Consider the following 23429-nt stretch of genomic DNA (forward strand, 5'->3'; position numbering starts at 1 on the left):
ACGTTTGGAGGGTTTCTCTGGGCCTGCTGTAATTGTATGGAGATAGTGCCATCATTTCTGTGACAACACACCTACGAGGGGATAATTGTGGCTGAGAGTTCTATTTCAAAGTTCATTAAGTTTCAGAGCAGAATGTGTCACTACGCCCCATGAGAAAGAGGAAAAGGGAAAAAAATTAGCGAAGGAAGAAGAAAAACAATTAAGCCCTTTTCTGATAGGGCTACATACATTTTTGAACAACCAGAGAGGGAGGGAGGGAGGGACAGAGAGAGAGAGATAGAGAGAGCACATGAAGAGGGATAAAGAAGACAAAAGAGTTACATGTCAACTCTGTCGCCTTCCATTTTCAATGAGTGCCATTCTGTAATGGGATTAAATGCTCTTTATGTGTAAAAGTGAGAGAGATGACCATGCAGGAAACGGTTAACCCCTGGGCCTTTTCAATTGCTTTTTAATTTGAAAACTAATTCAATGCTGTAATTGCTTTTCGACTTAAACCACTGAAGCTCAAAATTCCTCCTTTCATTAGACGCATGCTGTTTGGGAGACTCTCTCTTTCACAGGTATATAAGAAATTGGGGAATCATTAGTTTTAACAAGTTTAACATAACCAGTCAGTCTGAGAATGAAACCAAACCTGGCAAAACCTTCTTCGTAAATCTATATGTCTTCTAGAAATACGATATTTTTGATAAGATATTTTGTTTGATGCAACATTAACAAATAAATATTCCTTTCAAATGGTAAAGTTGACAAAGAAAACTAGGATAGACCCCCTGAAATTGTTGACTTATGAAACCTGTGCTGACCTATTTTCTTTCCTTAAGGGCTCGTCCCTTTTAAAAAATAGCCAATAGGCTTTAGTTGCATCACAGCCATGAACCATGGTTTGCGATTTGCTGTTCAGTTGCAGGGGAAGGGACATTCTCATTCTAGAAAGCATTTGATTGGACAAAATGTGTCATTCATATTTTTAGTCCATTTTCCATAAGATAAAGATAATACATTTAATTATGTATGCTGGATAAAAGAGAATTTTGGCAACATTTAGGAGTACACTAGCATATAGATGGCCTCAAAGCAAACACACGTGTGTTAAAACCCACAAAACGTGCCACATACATGTAAAAAACAAACTTTTCCATCTTGCAGCCACTTTTTCTCAGTTTTCAATAGCTTTTGCTACGGATACAGATTTCTCAGTTACACAACAACATGCTTACATTGAAAATGCAACATAAAAGCTCTCTATACTCGGCTGTCGTTATGAGACAAGCTGCTAGCCAAACTAAACCAGTCCTTCAAGCTGTTATCACTCCGTTTTCCACTGCAGATTACATTCAGCACTGTCTCACACCACCCTCACGGTGAGGCTTTCAAAGCAAACCTGTTTTGTCAGGTCGTAGCCATATGGAGTCCTTTGAGGACTATGAAGAGGCAAATGACTTTTCCTGCAAAAAAGAGCCAGAGGCAGACGCCTACTTTAAGTCCATTAAACTGATTGAAACATCCCTCTCTCCTCTTAGTGCACAGTTTTCCCTCTCTTCTCTTTTCTCGTGCACGGATGTCAGGGCTTAATTAACACCCATAGCCAGCTGTCTGTGCCTGAGCGTCGAGTACCGTCCTATCGTCCACTGTTAGCAAAGCCCTTATCGGGTGTGTGAGCTGGGAGTTTGAAAATAGAATATTCTAGGCTTGCCGCTCTTTTTACTGTGGCTTGTTTTTCTCTACCAGAGACAGCAAAAATATCCTCATGTCATTGGTTACTTAGGCAGAGGAACAGCAATTGCAGCAGAGCCAAATAAACTAGAATACAGCTGACTAAAACATGATGCAGAATCCTACATTTCCTAACAGTGGCCCTATAAAGTATTGTAATCATACTTAAAATGTATAAATGTCATTGCATTTGCATAGCAAAATATTTCATAAAAAGATGTTGTTAGATTAAACAATACATATTTGGAAAATTCTATCAAATATTAGTGGAGTAAGACCATACAGCAGTAAATGAACTACACCTCTAGTTACCCTGCAAGGGCATCTGCATGAATTTGAGGGGAACTGAACTCACACATCCACTAAAACACACTTGGATGGTTAAAAGTCAATGAAAAAATGCTCAAAAAAGATTGTTAGTGAGAAAAGGTCATCAATTGTTTGCAGATACCACTTAGTTTGATATTTTCATATCTAATGAAATAACATTCATACTATACATTTTTAAGTGAAGCTGAAGAGGAGCAACTGTATGTTGAAAGATTAGGGATGAAATAAATGATCATTTAAAGTTTTCTCAAGCTCTGATATATATTTACATTTACATTTATGCATTTTTATCCAAAGCGACTTAACAGGATTTATTACAGGGACAATCACCCTGGAGCAACCTGGAGTTAAGTGCCTTGCTCAAAGACACAATGGTATTGGCTGTGGGGATCGAACCGACAACCTTCTGCTTAACAGTTTAGTGCTTTAGCCCACTACACCACCACCACATATGTGTAACGATGAGCAGGAAGGCAGACGAGGGGCAAGGATCCAAACGCAGGGTTTTTATTGAATTAATAAGACAACCAAAACAGGAACAAACAAAACATCCACGATGGGAAAAAATAGAAACAAAACACGGAAGACATTAAATGGAACAAAACACGAGAGGCATAAACAGGGTTCACAAGCAAGCATCCATAAACATCAACGATAGACAAGGGAATGGAGAACAAACAGGGTATATATACACTGGATACAAGATGATGACAAACTGCAATCAGGTGAGCACAATGACACAAGGCTGGCAGTGATGAGTGCTGGGGATCATGGGAAATGTAGTTTTAACACGAAGAGAGTGAAACACAGGGCAGACAACAAGGAAAACGTGACATGGAATGTGAACAGAGACGGGTGAAACAGAAAACACGGGACAGACAGCAAGGGATCATAACAATATGCATATAATATGAGTTTTCTAAACATTCTCATTGGGCGAATCATAACAGTGTGGTACATTATCTGAAATTTCAGCATGCAAATTTTCTACAGGGTTTGGAAGATTTACTTTTAGAACTTGATTTATTTTAGGTTGCAGGCATTCCAAAGTATATGTATATATTTACAATACTAATGAGGAAAAGAAAATGCAATAATCACACTGAATTTTGTTTAATTTGATCCAAGTCTGAATCACAGCTGAATTGGATTCAATTTAAATTGGATCAGTCTTCTAAATGCACAGTAATAGGGTGATTAATTGTGTTTGGGCAACAACAAACACAATTCAGTTACTCTATGTTACTCTATACATCAAAGTAGGTATGTCTTTGGCCATGAAATCGGTAATGTATCAATTTAAAGTTGGATTCCTCTGTTGAATTGATCTGATAAGTTAACATACATCTGTGGCTAGTGATAAGGACACTTCACTGCATGCTCCTTTTTGAACGTGGCCTGCAGTGCACTGGCTGATGGAAAATCTGCTGTAATCAGAGACACTCTGATATGAGCATCTGTTTGGTGTAAGCTTCCCTTGGTGAGTTAAACTGATAAACATGTTCCATCAATGTTCACATTTAAAATATACAAAACATCTGCTGTGATTAAATCCTTCCGATCGTGGAAGATCAACGGACAATATTGGCATTGCCATTTTCAAGGCAATGAGATTAACTCTAGTCTCATGAGGACTAGTCTCTGCCTCAGATGGCACTGCCACAAACTACAAATCTGATTGACTAATTTCATGCAACTTCTGTGAGTAACAGCACACTTGGTTATTTTATCATTCCGCCTGAAAAATCATTTACAAGGTACCAGGTCAATACAGTGAGTGGTTTTGAGGAATGGCACATTTATCACACACAGAGGACGAGTCGATTCGGTGCAGCAGAAGGCAGTGCAAATCTATGAAGTTTTTTGTACTTCTTCAAGAATGAACAAAGTGACGTTGATGAGTTTACAGGTTAGTGCATGAAACTGGTCTAACTGCACAAACTGAATGATTAAAAATGGCAACATCTATAATTCAATTTCCATATATTTAGTCTTGAATTCAAGCTGTCAACCCACAAAATGACATTTTGAAACTGAAAATACATTGTGTAATAATCTGTCCTTTGATAATGATTTGGGTCGAAATTAATGTAAAACTACTCGAGTTGCAGTCTGTGGCACTGTATAATTTTGATGCTGAGTATTGGCAGTGTGTGCGTACCTTTGTAGAAAATAATTGTTACAAATTTTAGAACACACCATGTCGTCCGCAAAACGTGTCCAGTGAGCGACCCCCTTTAATTTACCCTGATGCTCACACTCTCAATATTGTGTTGAGAAATATTTTTGAAAATACAAAGACTAGTGTGCAACAAGCAGCCCTATTTATATCTGAAAATAAAAATCCATTATATCACTAATTATCGGGAAAAGCTTCAGATTATTGATGCATGAAAAAGGCATCAATCCCAAGCCTAGTATACTATGTACTTGACATACATTAACCTTTTCATGAGTAGGGACTAAATTCCTCTGCAGTGCCCCCTGGAGTGAGTTAAGAATAAAAATAAAAAAAATATTTAAATTTTTTATTTCTTGTCATAAATAAATAATGTATATAATATAGTAAACATGTGAAAAAATGGGATATGTCTGCGGTACTTTTTATAGCTATAAAAAAACGAATTAACAAATAATATCAGCAGTTCGGTTAGCCTATACACTGTTTGACATCTCAGACATTGTGTGTGTGTGTGTGTGTGTGTGTAAGTGCTAATGTAAACAGACTTGGCTGCATGCATCGGATAATCATGCTCGATCAACATGTTTTCACTGAGTACATGAGTTTTAAACAGTTATTGTGGTGCTTCTGTGATCATTTGTCTGTCTGTTTCAGAAAACAAAAATATTATATGCCTGAAAAGACTGTTTGATTTGCTGTTTGTGTGAATAAAAACTGCATCTGCACCTAATCAGCAGACGTGGCTGCGTGCATGGGAAGATCACGTATAGATGTGATGGCTGTGCATATACTGCTCAAGATGTGAACTGTTGTACTTTGGAGACAATTTGGCTGTTTGTTACATAAAATAAACATATTGTATGCTTGAAAAGACTCTTAAGTAGCTGTTTGTTTGAGGAATGACAACCGCTACTAATGTAAACAAATGGCAGCATGCATCGGAGGAAGATGACGTTTGATCTATTGACTGTGTGTATAAGAACTGTAAACTTTATATCGTGGTACTTTGGCAATGAGTTGGATGTACATATATATAAAATAAACGTATTCTGTGGTTTAAAAGACTGTATGAGTAACTGTTTGAGCGAATATAAATCACAGATGCTTGACCAGCACATCATGTGTTGGCATGAAAGCCAATTTGAATCTGACAACTTGTATAGTAACTGGCTCTTGCAGAAACACATGTGTGATGCTACTCTGTGGGGCCCAGCTTTTAACCGTCACATATGTGTGACATTACGTATGAACGGGTTCAACTCTCTATATGCTATCTGTTTTCTGTGCAATCATATTATTTTCCATACCAGTCATTTATAAATGTATAATGGTAAATGTGGTGGTGGTATAATAACTGTTAATTAGAAGGTTGCTGGTTCGATCCCCACAGCCACCACCATTGTGTCCTTGAGCAAGGCACTTAACTCCAGGTTGCTCCGGGGGGACTGTCCCTGTAATAAGTGCTCTGTAAGTCGCTTTGGATAAAAGCATCTGCCAAATGCATAAATGTAAATGTAACCGGCACATAATCACAAAACAAACTGTGATTGAACGCTTAACATGACTACATGGCTCTTGGCCAGTTTCTTGGGAAAAGCAAGGACTGGACGTTTTGCCATAGTCAAAGGTCTGGCTAATTGAAGACCAGCTTGAGTTTAGCTCGAATTTAGTAAGACTCCATGTTTTCATTTCGCATGAAACATTGATGTTGTCAGCATGGTCAGCAGAGGCATAATGGAACAGCCTGTAATGCATCCGTTTTCTGTGGATAATTTGCAGTGCTTGTTTGGCGTGGAGCAGTCCCACGCTCTACTGAAGGGAAACAGAAAATATTGTGCTCTTGTTTTCTTCTCTTTGTTAGTGAATTCCCATGAGAATAAAGTTTTCTGTGAGGAAAGCTCAACAAAATAAAGACTGAACTTTTTTCCTCAGAGGCAAGATTCCTGGGCCATAACTTGGACAGAATATGACTCATACTCAATGCCTTTGCTGTTCAGCCAGCCAACTCTGACTGCAAACACCCCACTGAGGCAGAGAATAAAGAAGGAAACTGAACCTTTGTTGGTTAGACACATGTGTGCAGTTCAAAGAGCATTCACAGAAACAAAATTCACATGGAGTGTTACGTTAATCATCAATGAAAGCAGAAGGAAATTTTGAATTACCATAATGACGATGTCACAATGATAGTAGTAATAATAATGTTGACAATAACAATATTACCATTCATAATGCTATAGTGATGAGTATCAACAATTTTCATTAAGCCTGGATAAGAAGACAACAACGCATTGACGGGTAGGGATTCTGCAATACAATTTACACCACAAGTGACGCGATTTAAAAAATTGGACACAGAAATGTATAGTCTATTCAGCTGTGTTAAAGACAAGTGTAGACAGTTTCATTAATTATAATTGGAGTGATTTAGTTTTGAAATGTGACACTCCTCTCGTGTCTGGTCTACATGCATTCAACAGTTGAGCGACTTTTGCATATAGGATTTCAGCACAAAACTTGTGACTTATTTACTAACCACCTGCAATATAGTTTAAACAGGTGCAAAAATATTGCCGTATCTTGAGTGTTTAGCCTGTTGAGGCAATCACTCAATTGATGATTTCTGAAAAATACTGCAATTGCAATTTGACCTGCGATATGATAAACAAAAAAACTAGTAAGAGATTCCTTACCAAAAATTGGTAATGCTTTTCATTGGCCTGTTTCACATCGCATGCAGAAGCAGCACGAATGCAAAGCTACAGCATAACTTTAGCATAACTACAGAAGCAGGCTCGATACGGATTTCAAACAGGAAGCGGTTTTTATAGTAACAACAATGGCTCTACACATAAAATAAAGTGATATCTATGAAAGTATTTAACTTGAGTATTTCCTTTATTAATGACCATAACTTATAATATGGTTATCAGGAGTTGCCCATTAATAAGTGTTACAAAATGGATCATTATGAAATCTTATTTACATGATGTTGCTGAAAACTAGGGTAGGGCCACAACCAAAGATGTGATCACTCGGTTTGGATCAGATCACTAGTTTGGACTGATTTCTCTGTTTTATAGTCAGAAAACAGTTATCACCAATCATTCAGTTTTCTGTACAGAGCCTATAGGTACCTATGTGGCTGTGACGTGTCAAATGAACGAAAGACTCATACCCAAAGAATTGGGAGGTGAACTATTAATTTATGTTTCCTGTACAGAGCCTATGCGGCTGTCACAAGACAAAATGAACAAATCACTCTCTGAGCCATATAAAAGATTAGTTAAAAATCAACTAATTGTTCATATAAGATCCATCACTAACAAACATATTTGGAATTACACAAAAGTGAAATGAAAGGGAATCTGGGGTGCATTAAATATAACACGCTCAGCGGACTCAAGCAAATGTAAGCGAACTTGGAACACAGCTGTTACTCTGTAGTTGTGGAACACAAAACCTCTTTGAAAACACTGAAAACACTGTAATAATGCACTAACACAATACAGACAGGACAGAGCAGCGTACATGAACTTTGAAGCAAGCAGCACAAGCAGACTAGTTATTTATTTAATTAAATTGCAGTTATTGGTTTCATTTCCAGGAAATATAACTTTATTGTAATAGACTACACAGTATATTCTCATCATGATATGAAATGACTCATACTGTAATATAGCCAGCTCCTATAGTCATCACCAGGGTTTTAACATCACCATTATTGTCACTGTCAACATGATCTTTATGATCATTACTATCATCATGACACCACAGTTGTTATGATCATCACCATCATTCTGGAAACATACCAGGTTTGGACCCTTCAGCGACCGATCCGTTGTAGACTTGGTTCTTAAACTCAGGTCTGTTGTCATTCATGTCAATGACATAAATGTACAGATCAATAGGTGGCTCCATTTGGTTCCCATTAATATCCACTGCATGGGCTCTAAGCTGTGGGTGAGAGAAAAATGCTTTATTACAATTTTATTATACAATTATAACAGTAATTACTAATCTATAATCAATTACACATTATACACAAATCCAGATATAATTTTGCTAACTATAATTCTGTGGAAAGGCTAGCATTAAATCAAATTAAAGGAATTCAGAGAAATTAAATGCATCATGTGTGTTCGGTGAATGCAGGGAAAGTGCATTCATATTTCATGTATGCTAGATATGGGATCCAGTGGGACAGCCTTGCCTTGTTCCTATCTAAAATCCATGAGTTATTATCCTGAGAGGACTTCTAGAGGAATAGAAGGTGAGTTGGAGGTTTTTATTTTATTTTATTATTATTTCACAGAAAATGCCTCTATTTAGGTTAGATCTTTGAAAAGCTGCATGAAGAAAGATAAAGCTTTCTTTAATTCAGATAAACAACCCCTTAAAAATAAAATATTTTTTACTGATAAAACATTCATCCTAAGGGAGCCCGCAAAAGGGAAAGGGAAATGATGAATAAAGGGAGCAAGATTTGGAGAAAGAGAGAGAGAGAGAGAGAGAGAGAGAGAGAGAGAGAGAGAGAGAGAGAGAGAGAGAGAGAGAGAGAGAGAGATGGAGAGAGGTTTAAGGCTGGATTAACTCCAAATTCTCTTCTGTGAATTTATACACTACAGAATTACATGTGCAAGCGCTAAATAAAACTATTATCCTAAAATCCCTCCTGGTATTACATCTGAAATAAGAGGGTTGCAGTGCTACATACACCATACAGAGAAACATAAATATTCTTAACGATAAAGTTCACCTTAAAAATGAAAATTGTGACATCATTTACCGCATTTACTGTCATACCTAAAACCCGTACAGGGTTGGGAGGGTTACTTTTGAAATGTATTCCACTACAGATTACAGAACACATGCTAAAATGTAATTTGTAATGCATTCCATTAGATTACTCAAAGTCAGTAACATATTCTAAATACTTTGGATTACTTCTTCAGCACTGGTAGAATTTTTCACTTGTTTTAACTATAAAAACTCTGCCAGTACAGTAAGACAAAATACACCTGTTAAAAATAAATTCTCTGAAAAAACTAAATATCTTATGCAGTGTTGTTTCTAAAATAAGATAAATCAAACTGATCTTTTTTTTTAAGGATTTTTAGATATTTTTACAGGAAAACAAGTGATTTTTGCACTAATATCAAAGGTCTTACTAGAAAAAAGAAATGATGTCCTAACATGAATTTTCTTGATAAAAAATATGATCGTGTCTGGTAACATGTCTATGTAAAATGGCTAGAAATAGTATTTTATCTTAGCGTAAAGCTGACAAACGCTCCAAACGTACTTCAAACGTACTTATCTGTCTGCTCGTATAAATGTCACACACCATAAGAAGTGTTTCACTGCTGTTCAAATGCACTTTGGATCGCATCATATCTATTTATAAATGTTTTACATCAGTAAGGACTAAATACTAAAAGAAACAAATGACAATATAATACAAAGTAATCTCTTCAGTAATCAAAAAACTTTTTTAATGTAACTGTATTCTAATTACCAATGATTTAAATTGTAACTGTAGTGGAATACAGTTACTTATATTTTGTATTTTAAATACGTAATCCCGTTACATGTATTCCGTTACTTCCCAACCCTGAACCCGTATGACTCTCTGTTCATGGAACACAAAAGGAGATATTAGGCACATTATTCAGTCTTAGTCCCCATTCACATTCATTGTACGGAAGAAAAAAAAGAGCATTCCATGGAAGAGAGAAAGTCATACATATTTGAAACCACATTAAGGTAAGTAAATAAACATTTTTGGGTAAACTGACCCTTTAAATAAATCTCTTCAGTAAAATAACACCTGCTGCAAAATCTGATGGCCAACTTCATTTTGTCACTAATTTCTTTGTGTTTTATGTTTTTACAAAGCACACACACAGACACACACAAACGCTCTGATTTAATATTGCCCAAAACGACAGGTTTTTTTATGTGCATGGCAAAACTAACTGTCAAACAAACAAATAAATAAAGACACACACAACATGAAAATCTGTTTTCTCAGCTGCTGCGCTTAGCATTCTGCATGGGCTGGTGAGGCAGCTGTGTGTGTATGTGTGTGCATGTGTTTGTGTGGTTGTAGATATGTGTGAGATTGACTGTTGTTAGTGCCCGAGACACTGCATGTTTGATCTCACCCATTCTCACTCCCAAGGCATCAAGTACAGTGGCTTGTGCAAGAGTCCGGTGCGTCAGTCTACATACGCCAAAAGCTCCCTCTAGCGTCTGTTTCCAATGCAAGTGGCAAGTAAGCCCATGGTAGTCTCAGAAGGAAGATGTCACCATCAATCTTTGGATTTATGGATATTATGTGTACATAAAACAACAGATTACATATGAACCACTGCAAACTAACAAATGTTGCTAATTACCATTAAACACTGTGAAGTTTTTTTTCTCAGTTCAAATGAAATGAAAACCATACATATCATATCACGATGAGAAACAGTAACCCAACATATAATTTCACTAAAATAAATATTTAGATGCTCTTTGCATTAGATTATTGATGCAAAAGGTTTCTGAAAGCAATGCACTTGCCGGATGCATCGGAAACAAAAGCTAGATTGTGCTTATGACATCCAAATGTTGATACTTTTTGAACAAGCAGCAGTATTTGACGTCTCAGAAGTTAGAACAGGTTGTTGGTTTGCTGACCCACAAGAGCGTGTGGACTGCAAATGTGTGGCTTAATAGCATTATTAACATGCTAGCTGACAGCACTGAAAAACTAAATACAGACATAGTGACAGAGAGAGAGATAGGCAGAGAAAGAGAATATCTCCTGTATTTCTTTATCACTTTATTTATTTTCTGCTCTTTCTACTGTGTCAAAGAAGCTCTTCAATCCTGCAAAACAGTCTAGCGCTGGGAGTCACATAGGCAGTGGACAACAGGAAACTCACAATGAGAAAAAAATACAGAAAAAGCTAGAGGGAGAGTGCCATCCCTGCAGCAAAGATGTGATGGCCCTTGTTAGAATAGTGGACAGTAGCTTTGCCTGTCATGCGGAGACCTGGAGTTCGATTGGAGTGTAGTGGTTAAGGGCTTGTGACTAAAGGTTACTGGTTTGATCCCAACAATGAGGGAGTCATCACTATTTTTAAAACAATAGCTATTACTCAAGAGCAAGCTCATATTGATTCTGCACACACAGGGCTCCACAGATTTCTATAGAACTTAATAGCCCATTGTTTGTAAAGATCTACACATTCCTTGCCTTTGTGTGTTAGTTTATTAAATATTTAACATCTGTTTACTTCCACGGGTGGGACTGACCTGATCCCACTGGAGGATGTGGTGGAGCGTGAAGTCCAAACTACAGACCATCATAGACAACACCACCCTCCTCCTCTATAACATGCTTGTAGATTGAATTGACCACAGTGAAACAGAGAGTTGTTTGTCTTCATAAGACTTTATAACTCATCCATGTGGAGTATAGGCAGAGGCGTCATTGACCTGTGTTAATTGGCCTAAATTCAACTGTGCTTCTGGTTCTGCTCTTCTCAATAAATGTGATATGTTATAACTGTCTGTCTGTACATCCATCCATCCATACATCTATCTGTCTGTACATCCATCCATCCATCCATCCATCCATCCATCCATCCATCCATCCATCCATCCATCCATCCATCTATCTATCTATCTATCTATCTATCTATCTATCTATCTATCTATCTATCTATCTATCTATCTATCTATCTGTCTGTCTGTCTGTCTGTCTGTCTGTCTGTCTGTCTGTCTGTCTGTCTGTAAGAGTTTCAAATAATTGTTACAGTAAACACATATTTAAATCTAAACATTTAAATACACATATTTAGAATACCACAGATTTCTACCCCAAAACGTGCAGGACATGTGAAAAAAAGGCAACAGATTTCATCTAGGCGTGATCATGAGTCATCACTGTTGTTAAGGTTGCAGGGGGATTGTCCCCTTAATAAGTTCTCGGCTCCATTTTATTGCAACACTTCGGAAGTAAACATTCCATTTCATTTATGAAGACTCTACTATAATAGGCCTCCTCATTTATTAAACCTTACTTTTAAGCTATGCTGTTAAAAGCCACAAGTATACATTTTTGCTTACTGAAGTCTGTTGCACTAGAACATTCAGAGTTAAAAGTGCAAATTTGTAGGCAAACAGCAGCTACGAGGATCTCAGTCATATGGATAATCATACTATTGTGAGTAATGGAATGGCCTGCATAAGCTAAACGCTGCACAAGGGGCCAGGGGGGCCACTTAACCTTAACAGTGCTCATATGCCTATTGGTCTGACTCACTAACTGCAGGCACCATCAAACTGAAAGAAAACACATTTACAGTTCACACACACATACACACACACACACACACACACACACACACACACACACATTGATGCGAACTTAACCACTTTGGGTGCTGACATATTCAGATATGTGGACACACACACCGGGTGAGGATGAGACAGGTCTAGACGTAATTTAGACTGATAGGTAGAGGCACAGTGCCACATCATCTACTGCTCAATGGACCGAACAGTTAAGAGAATAGTGTGAGAGTGACAGAGAAACAGAAAAGAGAGAGAGGCATAAGACAAAAGTGGGAGCCGAAGACAGAAAGACCTAATTTTACAGCCGATCTAAATATACACTACGGGTGTACCAACAATTCCCGCAAAACAGCAGAGATAAAGATGCAGTTATAATTGTAAGGAACAACCATGAGAATCAAAAGCAATGTGTTGTGTTGCGAGTGGATGAGTGAATGACAGTCTGGGGAAAAAGTGGAAAGGGAGGTGGAGGGTGGGCTCGCCGGCAGCCTGACTGTGACAGAAGTGAGGTGACAGGCAGAAACATAAGGGGGCAGGGTCGCTGTTTGATTTGATTCCCCAGTTGAGTTATAGCATTGGAAGCTGCATTCTTATTACTCAATTCAACACTCCTTTCCTATGGATATTTCCTTCTCTCTTTTCTCTCTCTCTCTCTCTCTCTCTCTATCTCTCATCTGCACATTGCTACTGAAACCTAGTCTAATTGACAGTTTGACTAACTGAAAAAACTCTGACGTGTCAAAGCAATTTTTTTCCTTTGTCTCTGGCTTTTTCATCTGCACATTATTCATAAGAAATAGAGCCATATAAACAGAGTAGCTGAACAAAACAATATAAAGAAGCATTCTTAACAAGTGATGCCAACTAGCAGGTCCAAAACGATCTGTTTTTGCTGCATTGAAGCAGTTTGAATAGTCTTAATTGCACAATGAGGTATGAATGTGAAGCTTCCTGCAACTTTGCTTAACAAGCTGCAGTAGAATTTAATAACTCTGTAGTAGTGTCTCTGAGTCTAAAATGGCTGATGAGGCAAATATACTTGTTTTGATGGCTAGAACTTCCTGGAACAATCAAGCTTCCAATGAAATCACATATGTGAATTTGTTGGACTTTGTTTAAGTGGTGATTAAAAGCTATTCGAGACAGCTAGATACAGTGTACCCAAACAGTTTTTGCACACTGAAGTCACACTTAAATATCTATGAATGTCTTTTAATTATACAACAAAATATAAAAGCAATTTTCACTTTAAATAAACAAAATAAAGTTTGCACAACTAAATTGTTTTAGGTTTCAAATTATTATTAACATGTATTTGGACACTTTCTGGTTGTCAAAGTTACTGAAACATGTCCATCAGTTGGTTAAAAGTAATTATACATTTTTTTAATCCCCCTTTCTCCCAAATTTGGCAGGCCCAATTCCCAATGCGCTCTTATTCCTCATGGTGGCGCTGTGTTTCGACTTGCTGCGGGTGGTGGAGGATGAATCTCAGTTGCCTCAACTTCTGAGACAGTCATCCCGTGCATCTTATCACGTGGCTTGCTGACCGCTTTAACGCGGAGACCTAGCATGTGTGGAGGCTAACGCCATTCACCGTGACATCCAAGCACAACTGAGAGTGAGAACCACCTTATAGCGACCACAAGGAAGGTAACACACATGACTCTAGCTACCCCAGCAACTGCACCAATTGGTTACTTTGGAAGTCTGGCTGGAGTCACTCAGCACACCCTGGATTAGAATTCGCAATTCCAGGGGTGGCAGTCAGCATCTTTGCTTGCTGAGCTACCTAGGCCCCCAATGACATCCATTTTTAAGTGTGAAAATTTCTCAAAATACTGATTGGGGCCACTGTACAATCACACTGTACTGATGTCATTTATAACTGTATTTTAAGTCTTAACAGTAGAACTGTTGTAACTCTAGAAAAATAGATCAGTTCTAGATTTGCGTCCAGTCTCCCTTTAAATGTGGTCTGAATAGGTTTAAAAAACATTAGTCTAGCTCTGTGTCTCACTCAGCTCCCTATGTTGTGACTCAGTATATCGTGAACACAAAATCAAACACTGGCAAGGGTGTTGATCCACTGAGCATTGGGACATTTATGACTCAATCACCTGTGACACAGTTAAGACATTACATTTTTAAATGCAGCTGGTATAAATCAGCAACATTGCTTTATAAATGACATGATCATGCATTTACATCGTAGATATTACAAAGTAAAGTGTTATTATTAAAGAAAAATTTATAAATATACAATATAAAAATAAATATTCAAAAGAATGTACTTTTAATATTTTTTAACAACTCCAATATTTAAAAGATGAAATATAATTCACTTTTAAAGATTAAATAAGGCTTTGACATCATATATTTGCACTTGCGCTCATCCTCTAATGACTTGAGAGATTTCAGAAGCCCTGACGACATTTCTGTAAGAGAACATACAGTAGTGAGCAACAATGCTCCCTGGTTTTTGCTGTGCATTCTGGGAATTTTTAGGTAGAAAATGTTTCAGTGCACTGGAACAATTTTGCCATTTGGAAAGCCCTAGAGGCGGCCAACTGCCCCGACTAGTGCCCTGAACAATGGAGCTTATTGGGACACAGTATAGGGCATATACAGGCATACGCTTTATGCCCACCTATCTTTCTAGGGATTTTGCTCATATGCTCAACTAAAATGTGTGATGAAACCTATGACTTTTAGCTTTTAAATCTACTGAGGCAATGCCGCAGCACCATTATATGATTTTTTTATTTTTAAGAATTGTACAGGGATTCTCTCTGAAAGTGCACAGAGCACCGGGAGGTAAGAGTGCTGAACTGAAAGCACGGTCAAGATAGAATGTGCAATTAAGCTGAGAAACCAATCAGAACCTTTGTTTTGGTCACAATGGAATATTTGCAAATGAATCATATTTTCAGTTTTAATAAGGGGCGGGACATTCGTAGTGCCTTTAGTGAAATGCTAATGCACCAGCAGCGATATAGTAATCATAATTTGTGCTGCAAATCTACTTGACAGAACTAAATGTGATCACATTTGCGTATTTAAATACAAATTATGCTATTCAACTTTGTGAAAATTCTGACTGTACCCAAGTTAGATTTTGATGCACCAAATTGTCCTGTAATTATATAAAATATTACTGTCAATAATTGAATATTAAACATTGACAGCCAATATGAATGAGTTTTCATCCCAAATCTGGGAAGAGCAACACTTACATGGTAGGAGGCTCTTTCTTCTCTATCCAATGGTTTGGTGACAGACATTTTCCCTGTTACAGGGTCGATGATGTAGACGTCACCGGGAGGCTGGTCTGCTCCGGCTCCTGTTATGCTGTACCGAATTTCAATCTCTTTGTCCTGGTCTGATCGAATCTGTAAGAAAGGAGAACAATGTGTGGAGATTTATAGATAATAAAATAGAAGCTGCTTTGTGGCTTTTTAATTGTTAATTTGACAGTAATATATTGCACTTGTTATAAAACTGAACAGTAAATACCTCATCCACAGTATGCTGTTAAAGGCAAATAACAAGTGTCTTCTCATACCCGTGCAATCAATGTCTGCATTTATTTCTGAAAACATTTTTCACAACCAGCCCACTGATTACTGTATAGCCTATGTACATTATACATTAGTATTTTTGGTTATTGACTGGACAGATTTTTTATATAACACAACTGCATCACAAAAAACTGATCCAATCTTTAGACTTCTGTGCCATCAGGAAATTAAAAAATGCACTATGGATAATGTGGCAGTGATATGTAGAGTCAAATATTTGTTTATTAATCAATGTCAAGTCACTGCCAGGGTTGCTTCACAGAAGGTCAATTTTACTCAGCATCAGGGTTTGATGCTTGAATTCAATACCAAACGGAACTGGACCATTGATCACGATGAGAATGTTTAAGCACTTTCTATCAGCTGCATGACAATAACCTGCCATCCAAACTTGCCTCAAAAAGCCTGGGAACATAGAAAACAGACAGAAAGGTACAATACTAAAATGACATAAACTTGTTTATTAAAGTTGATGTGTGTACTTTTCAATGTTTTAATATTTGTTCCTATTCTTACTTGATGTGCACAGGCAACTATAAGTACTATAAGCAATTTTTAGGTGAACTCAAGTTTTCCTTGGAAAAAGTAAACACTGTGGATTTTTCAACATTGATCTTTTGTTTGAGGTGCCTAGCAATAAGTTGGGAAGTCTATTTGGAGACAGTCATTGTTTTTGTAATTCCTTTTTGTGCTGCCAAGGCAGAAATTACAGACTGCATCTTTAAAGACCTCATGAAATCAAAAAATAGTTTATTTCATGCCTTTTAGCTTTAGACCATTTACACTCACTGAACATTTAGCTAGGAATAGTCCTAATAAAGTGACTGACATAGTCTTCTGCTGTTGTAGCCTATCTGCCTCAAGGTTTGATGTGTTGTGCATTCTGAGATGCTATTCTGCTCACTACAATTGTACAGAGTGGTTATCTGAGTTACTGTAGCCTTTTTGTCAGCTCGATCCAGTCTGGACATTCTCTGTTAACCACTCTCAACAACAAGGTGTTTCCATCTACAGAACAGCCACTCACCAGATTAGTTTTGTTTTTGGCACCATTCTGAGTAGACTCTAGAGACTGTTGTGCATAAAAATGTCAGGAGATCAGCAATTACAGAAATACTTAAACCAACCCATCTGACAACAAATAATCATGCCACGGTCGATATCACTGAGATCACATTTTGTACCCATTCTGATGGTTGATGTGAACATTAATTGAAGTTACTGACCTGTATCTGATTTTATGCATTACACTGCTGCCACATGATTGGCTGATTAGATAATCACACGAATAGGTAGGTGTTCCCAATAAAGTGCTCAGTGAGTATATATACTAGTGTACTCCTAAAAGTTGTCAAAATTATCTTTTGGCAGATAAACAAATGTTAAATTTACAGTAATTTACAGTCCAGAAAACGGAATCAAAAATAGTGTGTTTCACAGCTTTAATGTAAACTAAAGCCTATTGGCTATTTAAAGAAAAAAGAAAAAAGGTATGCGTCCTTCAGTTTGTCCCGTCCCAAATTTCTATCATAGGAAATATGTCAACACAGTATACTTTCATTAAATGATTGATCGCACTAATGAAAAGAACACTGAAATTCCTGGGCTTCATGGATTTTGGCCTACTTTTAATTGAGGCTGCATCATTAGCATACAAAGACATTCGTGTCTTTGTATTTTTCTTTCAAACTCTATTTGATGTAAAGAACAGATGCATACACAATCCTCTCTCTTTGTTCCCATCATCCATCTCTTTTTCTGTCTCCCGTCTTTCTATCTGGCATCATTAACCATGGCATGGCTCAGTGCGATAGACATTTCTCTCTTCTGTTTTTTTCAGTTTCTTGCATTGAAGCAAGAAACATGTTGCAGAACCGTGGGACATTAAACATCTGGATATCAATCTGCTTGATGATTTTGCATTGACAGAGGATGTTTCTCACAATGCTTCTTGTCATCAAACATACAATAATAACAGATTTTGTTGAGCTGTGTTTAGGCTGTTTATGGAACCAAAAGCTTGTTCTATAAAACCACTAGAACACAGTTTATGGCCTCTTTAATCTTCTCAAGCTAAGTGGATCAGACACACTTGCATAAAATACCTGCAATTAAATTGGAGGAATTAACAATATGAGCAGCATAAACAACTATATAAGCTAACATATAAAGTTAACCTTTTTTTAAGGATCTTTGTTAGCATAGCCAGACCTTTGACTAAACAGTCTTGTCCATATTGCAGCATATTCTGGCCTTAAAGCACCCATTTTGACAGGAAGAAAAGCTAGTTAGTTTTAGTCTTATGAAGCAATATGCATCAGATTGTCAGTAAACAGATTGTTGGCAGTCTATAGGCATTCCCGTCTGATGCTGAGACTATGAGGATCATAGGGAACATTTGGGAACTACATGACAAAAATGCACTGGTATGTATTTCTGTACTGCTAATATTCTCTGGTTCAGAGATATTCAACCTTAATTAGACCCCTTAGAAGATAGAGAGATGGCGCAGGGACCACCTGTTACATATTGGATATATAAAATTAAATGTCACATTTTAAGTCTGGCCTATAATTACATGTGCATAGTCCCATATTAATGTACTTACACTGCAAATCTTTCATTCTCACATTGTAAAAGGCATTTCTATTGATGTACAAAGTCATTTTTACCAAACTTAAGTTGTGAAGATTGCAAACAGCCCCATGATTGTTTTGTTTTTTTACATTCACTGCAAATTACTACCTTTCAAATTCTTATTTAATCTAATAAACTATATTTTTTAGAAAACAAAATTCATATTTGACCACTGTTTTATGACAGAAATGTTACAGTGAGAGTGTGGCAGGGCGGAGGGTGGGGCCGGGTCGTGATCATACACACCCGGTCCCGTATTAGACTAATCAAGCCTCCAAGGTATAAAGGTCGACTGCAGGGTGTCGTGCGGGAGAGACAGATCGTTAGCGGACATGTCCGTCATGTGTGTGTTTATGTTGTCGTTTAAGTTTCTCATTAAAATATTATTTATAAGCCCGGGAAGGAGGAGGGATACGCCGTAGTAGAGTTCTCGCCACTACTGTCCACCCCAACGGAGCAGCCGCGGCCATCTGCCTGGGGGACGAGGAGCAAAGCCACCTGAAGAGGACGATGGCCGCCGACCGCGAGGGGAGAAGGGGCTCCTAACCGACCGCCTGGAGCGGTCAGGGCCGCTGCCAGGGGCGGAGGAGTCGCCTACTGGCTGCTGAAACGTGGCGGGGTTTAAGACTGCCGACCGCGAGCGGGGAGGGGTCACTGCCGACCGCCTGGGGCGAGAGAACCGCTGCCAGGGGCGGGGAAGACCCCTTCTGTTCCCCGAGAAAGCACCGGGGCATTCCGTCCCCCAGGGGCTGGAGGACTGCCTCTGATCCGCCCGGAGAGGCGCGGCTGTCGTCCGATAGAGGGTGGAGGAGTGGCCGAGGAACAAGCTGCGGCGTATCGGAGAACTGGCAAAGGTTTTTTTTTTTTCATCTCTCTCTCCTCTTTCTCTCTCACTGTCGCTCTGCATTGGCCTTTACCATCTTTTACATTTTATAGTGTTTTGGGGGGGTACTACACTGTTACAGGAAGTACCCCCCCATTTTAATTATTTCTGTTTCCCCTCCCCTTGTCCCTTGTCCAGGTAGATGGGGATAACCTGCCGGCAGACAGCGTAGAAGGTGCATCCTCCCCCAGGGAAAGGGGGGTGTACGTCAGGCCGGGGGCTCCCCAGCCTGAGAGAACGATGGAGGAACTTGATGTGGCAGGGCGGAGCCGTGACGTGATCATATACACCCGGTCCCGTATTAGGCTAATCAAGCATCCGAGGTATAAAGGTCGACTGCAGGGTGTCGTGCGGGAGAGAGAGATCGTTAGCGGACATGTCCGTCGTGTGTGTTTATGTTGTCTTTTAAGTTTCGCATTAAAATATGATTTATAATGAAAAGCTGGTTCTCGCCTCCTCCTTTCCATTGCATACCTTTACAGAGAGTAATTTGTTTCAGGGGTTGGAGGGACAATTAAACATTAAGCTGAACTTTCAATTAAATTAACTTAATACTGTAATTTAGTTTAATACATATAAAAAAAAAAATACATATATATTTTTTTGGATCGAACAATATTTGACAGACCCCCTGCAGTACTGCTGCAGAACTCCTAGGGTCCATGGACCACCAGTTTAAGACCCCTGCTCTAATTTGCTGAAAGATCCCACTTCAAAATCTAATACTGTACCTATCCATACACATTTTGGTACACTGATTTTTTACATACACAGGAATACAAGATTGATCTCACAGTCAGTTTGGAAACAGTAAGTTGTTTTTTCTTTGCTTAATGAAATTAAAAGCACTGCCCCAGTGAAAGCAGGAAGTGTTGTTGAACATGATCACGTGTGAGCTCCATTTTCACAGAGAAATGCCCACAGAGGGGTGCTAAAAGCGAGTTGTAAAGCAAGCTGTTTTTAGCTGTGATGGATGTAAAACAGTGAAAAGGAATTGCATATTTGATTAATTCTACCCCCAAACCCCAACCTTAAACTTAATTGTCAGTGGAGAAATAATGTAATCCTAGTGGGAAAATGCAACATATGGATCATGCTCATCAGTGATTATGCAAACATGAAAACTTCCTGATTTAATGCAGGATGAGAAATCCTGCGACAGGAGAAGGTAAACACATTTGAACTGATGCATAAATGTCTGATGGAAGATGCCACTTGTCAGTAACTAAACATATTGGGGGTGATTTTAGAGTAATAAAACATTCAGAAGCAACATTCCAACTTCTAGAGTGAGCATGATGGGAATACGATTTAAAAAAGAGAGGAGAGTGGAGATATCGTGTAACAATCTCCACTTTTATGCAAGGCAACACCTTATGAAATATCAACAGATTCACAATTGTGTCCATGTTTCTGTGTGTCACTGGGCTCTGTGATGCGCAAGACATTTGATGTGAGAGGATTTTGTTCTGAAGCAATCAAATGTAAACCCTGATGCGTTTAGGTCACAGGATATAAACTCTGAATCCCGCCTACCCATTTCGTGAGCCGTGGGTCTGGAAACCATGCGTGAAAGTGAAATGACTGGTGAGCGTGCTACAGTCCTTTTTTTGCATAACATGTTCTGCAGCCTGAGCTTGATGGCTTTCTCTTCATTTCCCTCAGACACACTGAACTCCCACAACCATTTGGTGCAACATCTGAACCTGGTCAAATTCTTTTGCTATTTAAATGGTTACTAAAACATCTAAGTGCTATTTTGCTCAAGACATTGATATTCTGTATATTGGTTTGGTAATAAAGCATATTCCTGGTAGATTTTCTGTACAGCTCCAGTCCACATTCAATATCAAGGTTTTTCATATAGACAAAATGGCAAAGTTCACAAGCTTTTTGTGACGAGGAGGAGGGGTGGGGCCAGGCCTTGACTACGCAAGCCCGGCCCCCAGTCAGGCTAATCAGCCAAGGAGAGGAAAATGTGCAGCGAGATACGGCAGTTCCAGAGAGAGAGTGCAATACGCAGCTGCCTGTAGCTCTCTCTCCCGAACTGCTGCATCGAGCCGCACTTATCCCTCTCCTCGTCACATTCCTCCTCCTTTTCCACAGGCCAGGGAACCCCCGGCATGACGGACTGCCCTTCTGGTCCCGCCTCTTTATTGGGGAGGGTGACAAGGGGAGGGTCCAATTCCAATGCTCCAGGCGGCCGGCCGGTTCCTTTGTGTCCAGGCGGTCAGCAGCAACTCCTCCATCCCCCGGCGGATGGCTTCGCTGCTCCTTGGGGTGGATGGCAGTGGCGAGGACTCCACAACAGCACATCCCTCCTCCGTTCTGGGCTTCGGCACTGATGTAACACACGTTAAGTTTGGGGAAGTAGGAGGCGGGAACCGGACGAACCATCAAAATAATGTTTAATGATAAATTAAAACATAAACACAAACGCATACAGGGCAGCTGCCTGTAGCTCTCTCTCCCAAACTGCCATGCTGAGCCGCACATATCCCTGTCCTCGGCTCCCTCCTCCTAGTCACACTTTCCTGCATAAACTGGCAGTAAAAAGTCCCCAAAAAATGTCTTTGTATTCGGCAAAGAACATGTTGGCCACATATCAATTTAGAGCAAAAAAGAGATTAGAAATATATTTTGCTGGGAAAAATAACATACCACAGCATCCTCCTTGCAAAAATTTGAAAAATGAGTGGCTTTCTGGGAGGCTGACAGGTAAGAGATTGGTATGTGGGCTACATAGCATGGATCAAAGAGAGTTTTTCTGCTCAATAATTCAGCAGCCGTGTGGAGCACCATGAACACACACCTAGAATATCCACCTTTCCTGATTCAGATGAATCATATTCTTTCAACGTTCACAGTTCTAGCCATCCCAATGACATACTCCTTTAAATATCCCTGAGGGAATTGAGGCAAGGTCTCTTGTACATCTAAAAGTCTTATTGAAATTCCTTCCATGGGCCACCTGGGAGGACTTGTAACATTTGTCCCCCTGGCCCCCAAACTCTATCTTTAATTTAAAAAAATATATAATTTACTTAATTTAATAAATAATGATGCATGGCCTGGCCTTGATTGAGTCATCTGAATTGATAACTAATGACAAAAAGCACAAAAAACAAAATCAAATCAAATAATAATAATAAAAAATAAAAAATAAAAAATTCCTTCTGTCACTGGTTAGTTGGGTAATACACTCACCTAAAGGATTATTAGGAACACCATACTAATACTGTGTTTGACCCCCTTTCGCCTTCAGAACTGCCTTAATTCTACATGGCATTGATTCAACAAGGTTCTGAAAGCATTCTTTAGAAATGTTGGCCCATATTGATAGGATAGCATCTTGCAGTTGATGGAGATTTGTGGGATGCACATCCAGGGCACGAAGCTCCCGTTCCACCACATCCCAAAGATGCTCTATTGGGTTGAGATCTGGTGACTGTGGGGGCCATTTTAGTACAGTGAACTGCTGGAAGTAGCCATCAGAGGATGGGCACATGGTGGCCATAAAGGGATGGACATGGTCAGAAAAAATGCTCAGGTAGGCCGTGGCATTTAAACGATACCCAATTGGCACTAAGGGGCCTAAAGTGTGCCAAGAAAACATCCCCCACACCATTACACCACCACCACCAGCCTGCAAAGTGGTAACAAGGCATGATGGATCCATGTTCTCATTCTGTTTACGCCAAATTCTGACTCTACCATCTGAATGTCTCAACAGAACTCGAGACTC

At 38.9% G+C, this 23429-nt stretch overlaps 1 protein-coding gene across 1 annotated transcript in view; it reads right to left on the reverse strand.

Annotated features, from left to right (window-relative positions):
* Nucleotides 1-23429, reverse strand: part of cdh4 (cadherin 4, type 1, R-cadherin (retinal)) — a 324629-nt gene that overhangs the window by 55828 nt on the left and 245372 nt on the right. The window contains exons 6-7 of the mRNA XM_052101106.1: nucleotides 15820-15975; nucleotides 8044-8188 (exon numbers count right to left, since the gene is read on the reverse strand). Of these exons, the coding sequence (XP_051957066.1) occupies nucleotides 8044-8188; nucleotides 15820-15975 (301 nt within the window). The remainder of the gene's footprint in view (nucleotides 1-8043; nucleotides 8189-15819; nucleotides 15976-23429) is intronic.

Source organism: Xyrauchen texanus, chromosome 32 (genome assembly GCF_025860055.1).
Source record: "Xyrauchen texanus isolate HMW12.3.18 chromosome 32, RBS_HiC_50CHRs, whole genome shotgun sequence".
NCBI lineage: Eukaryota > Metazoa > Chordata > Actinopteri > Cypriniformes > Catostomidae > Xyrauchen > Xyrauchen texanus.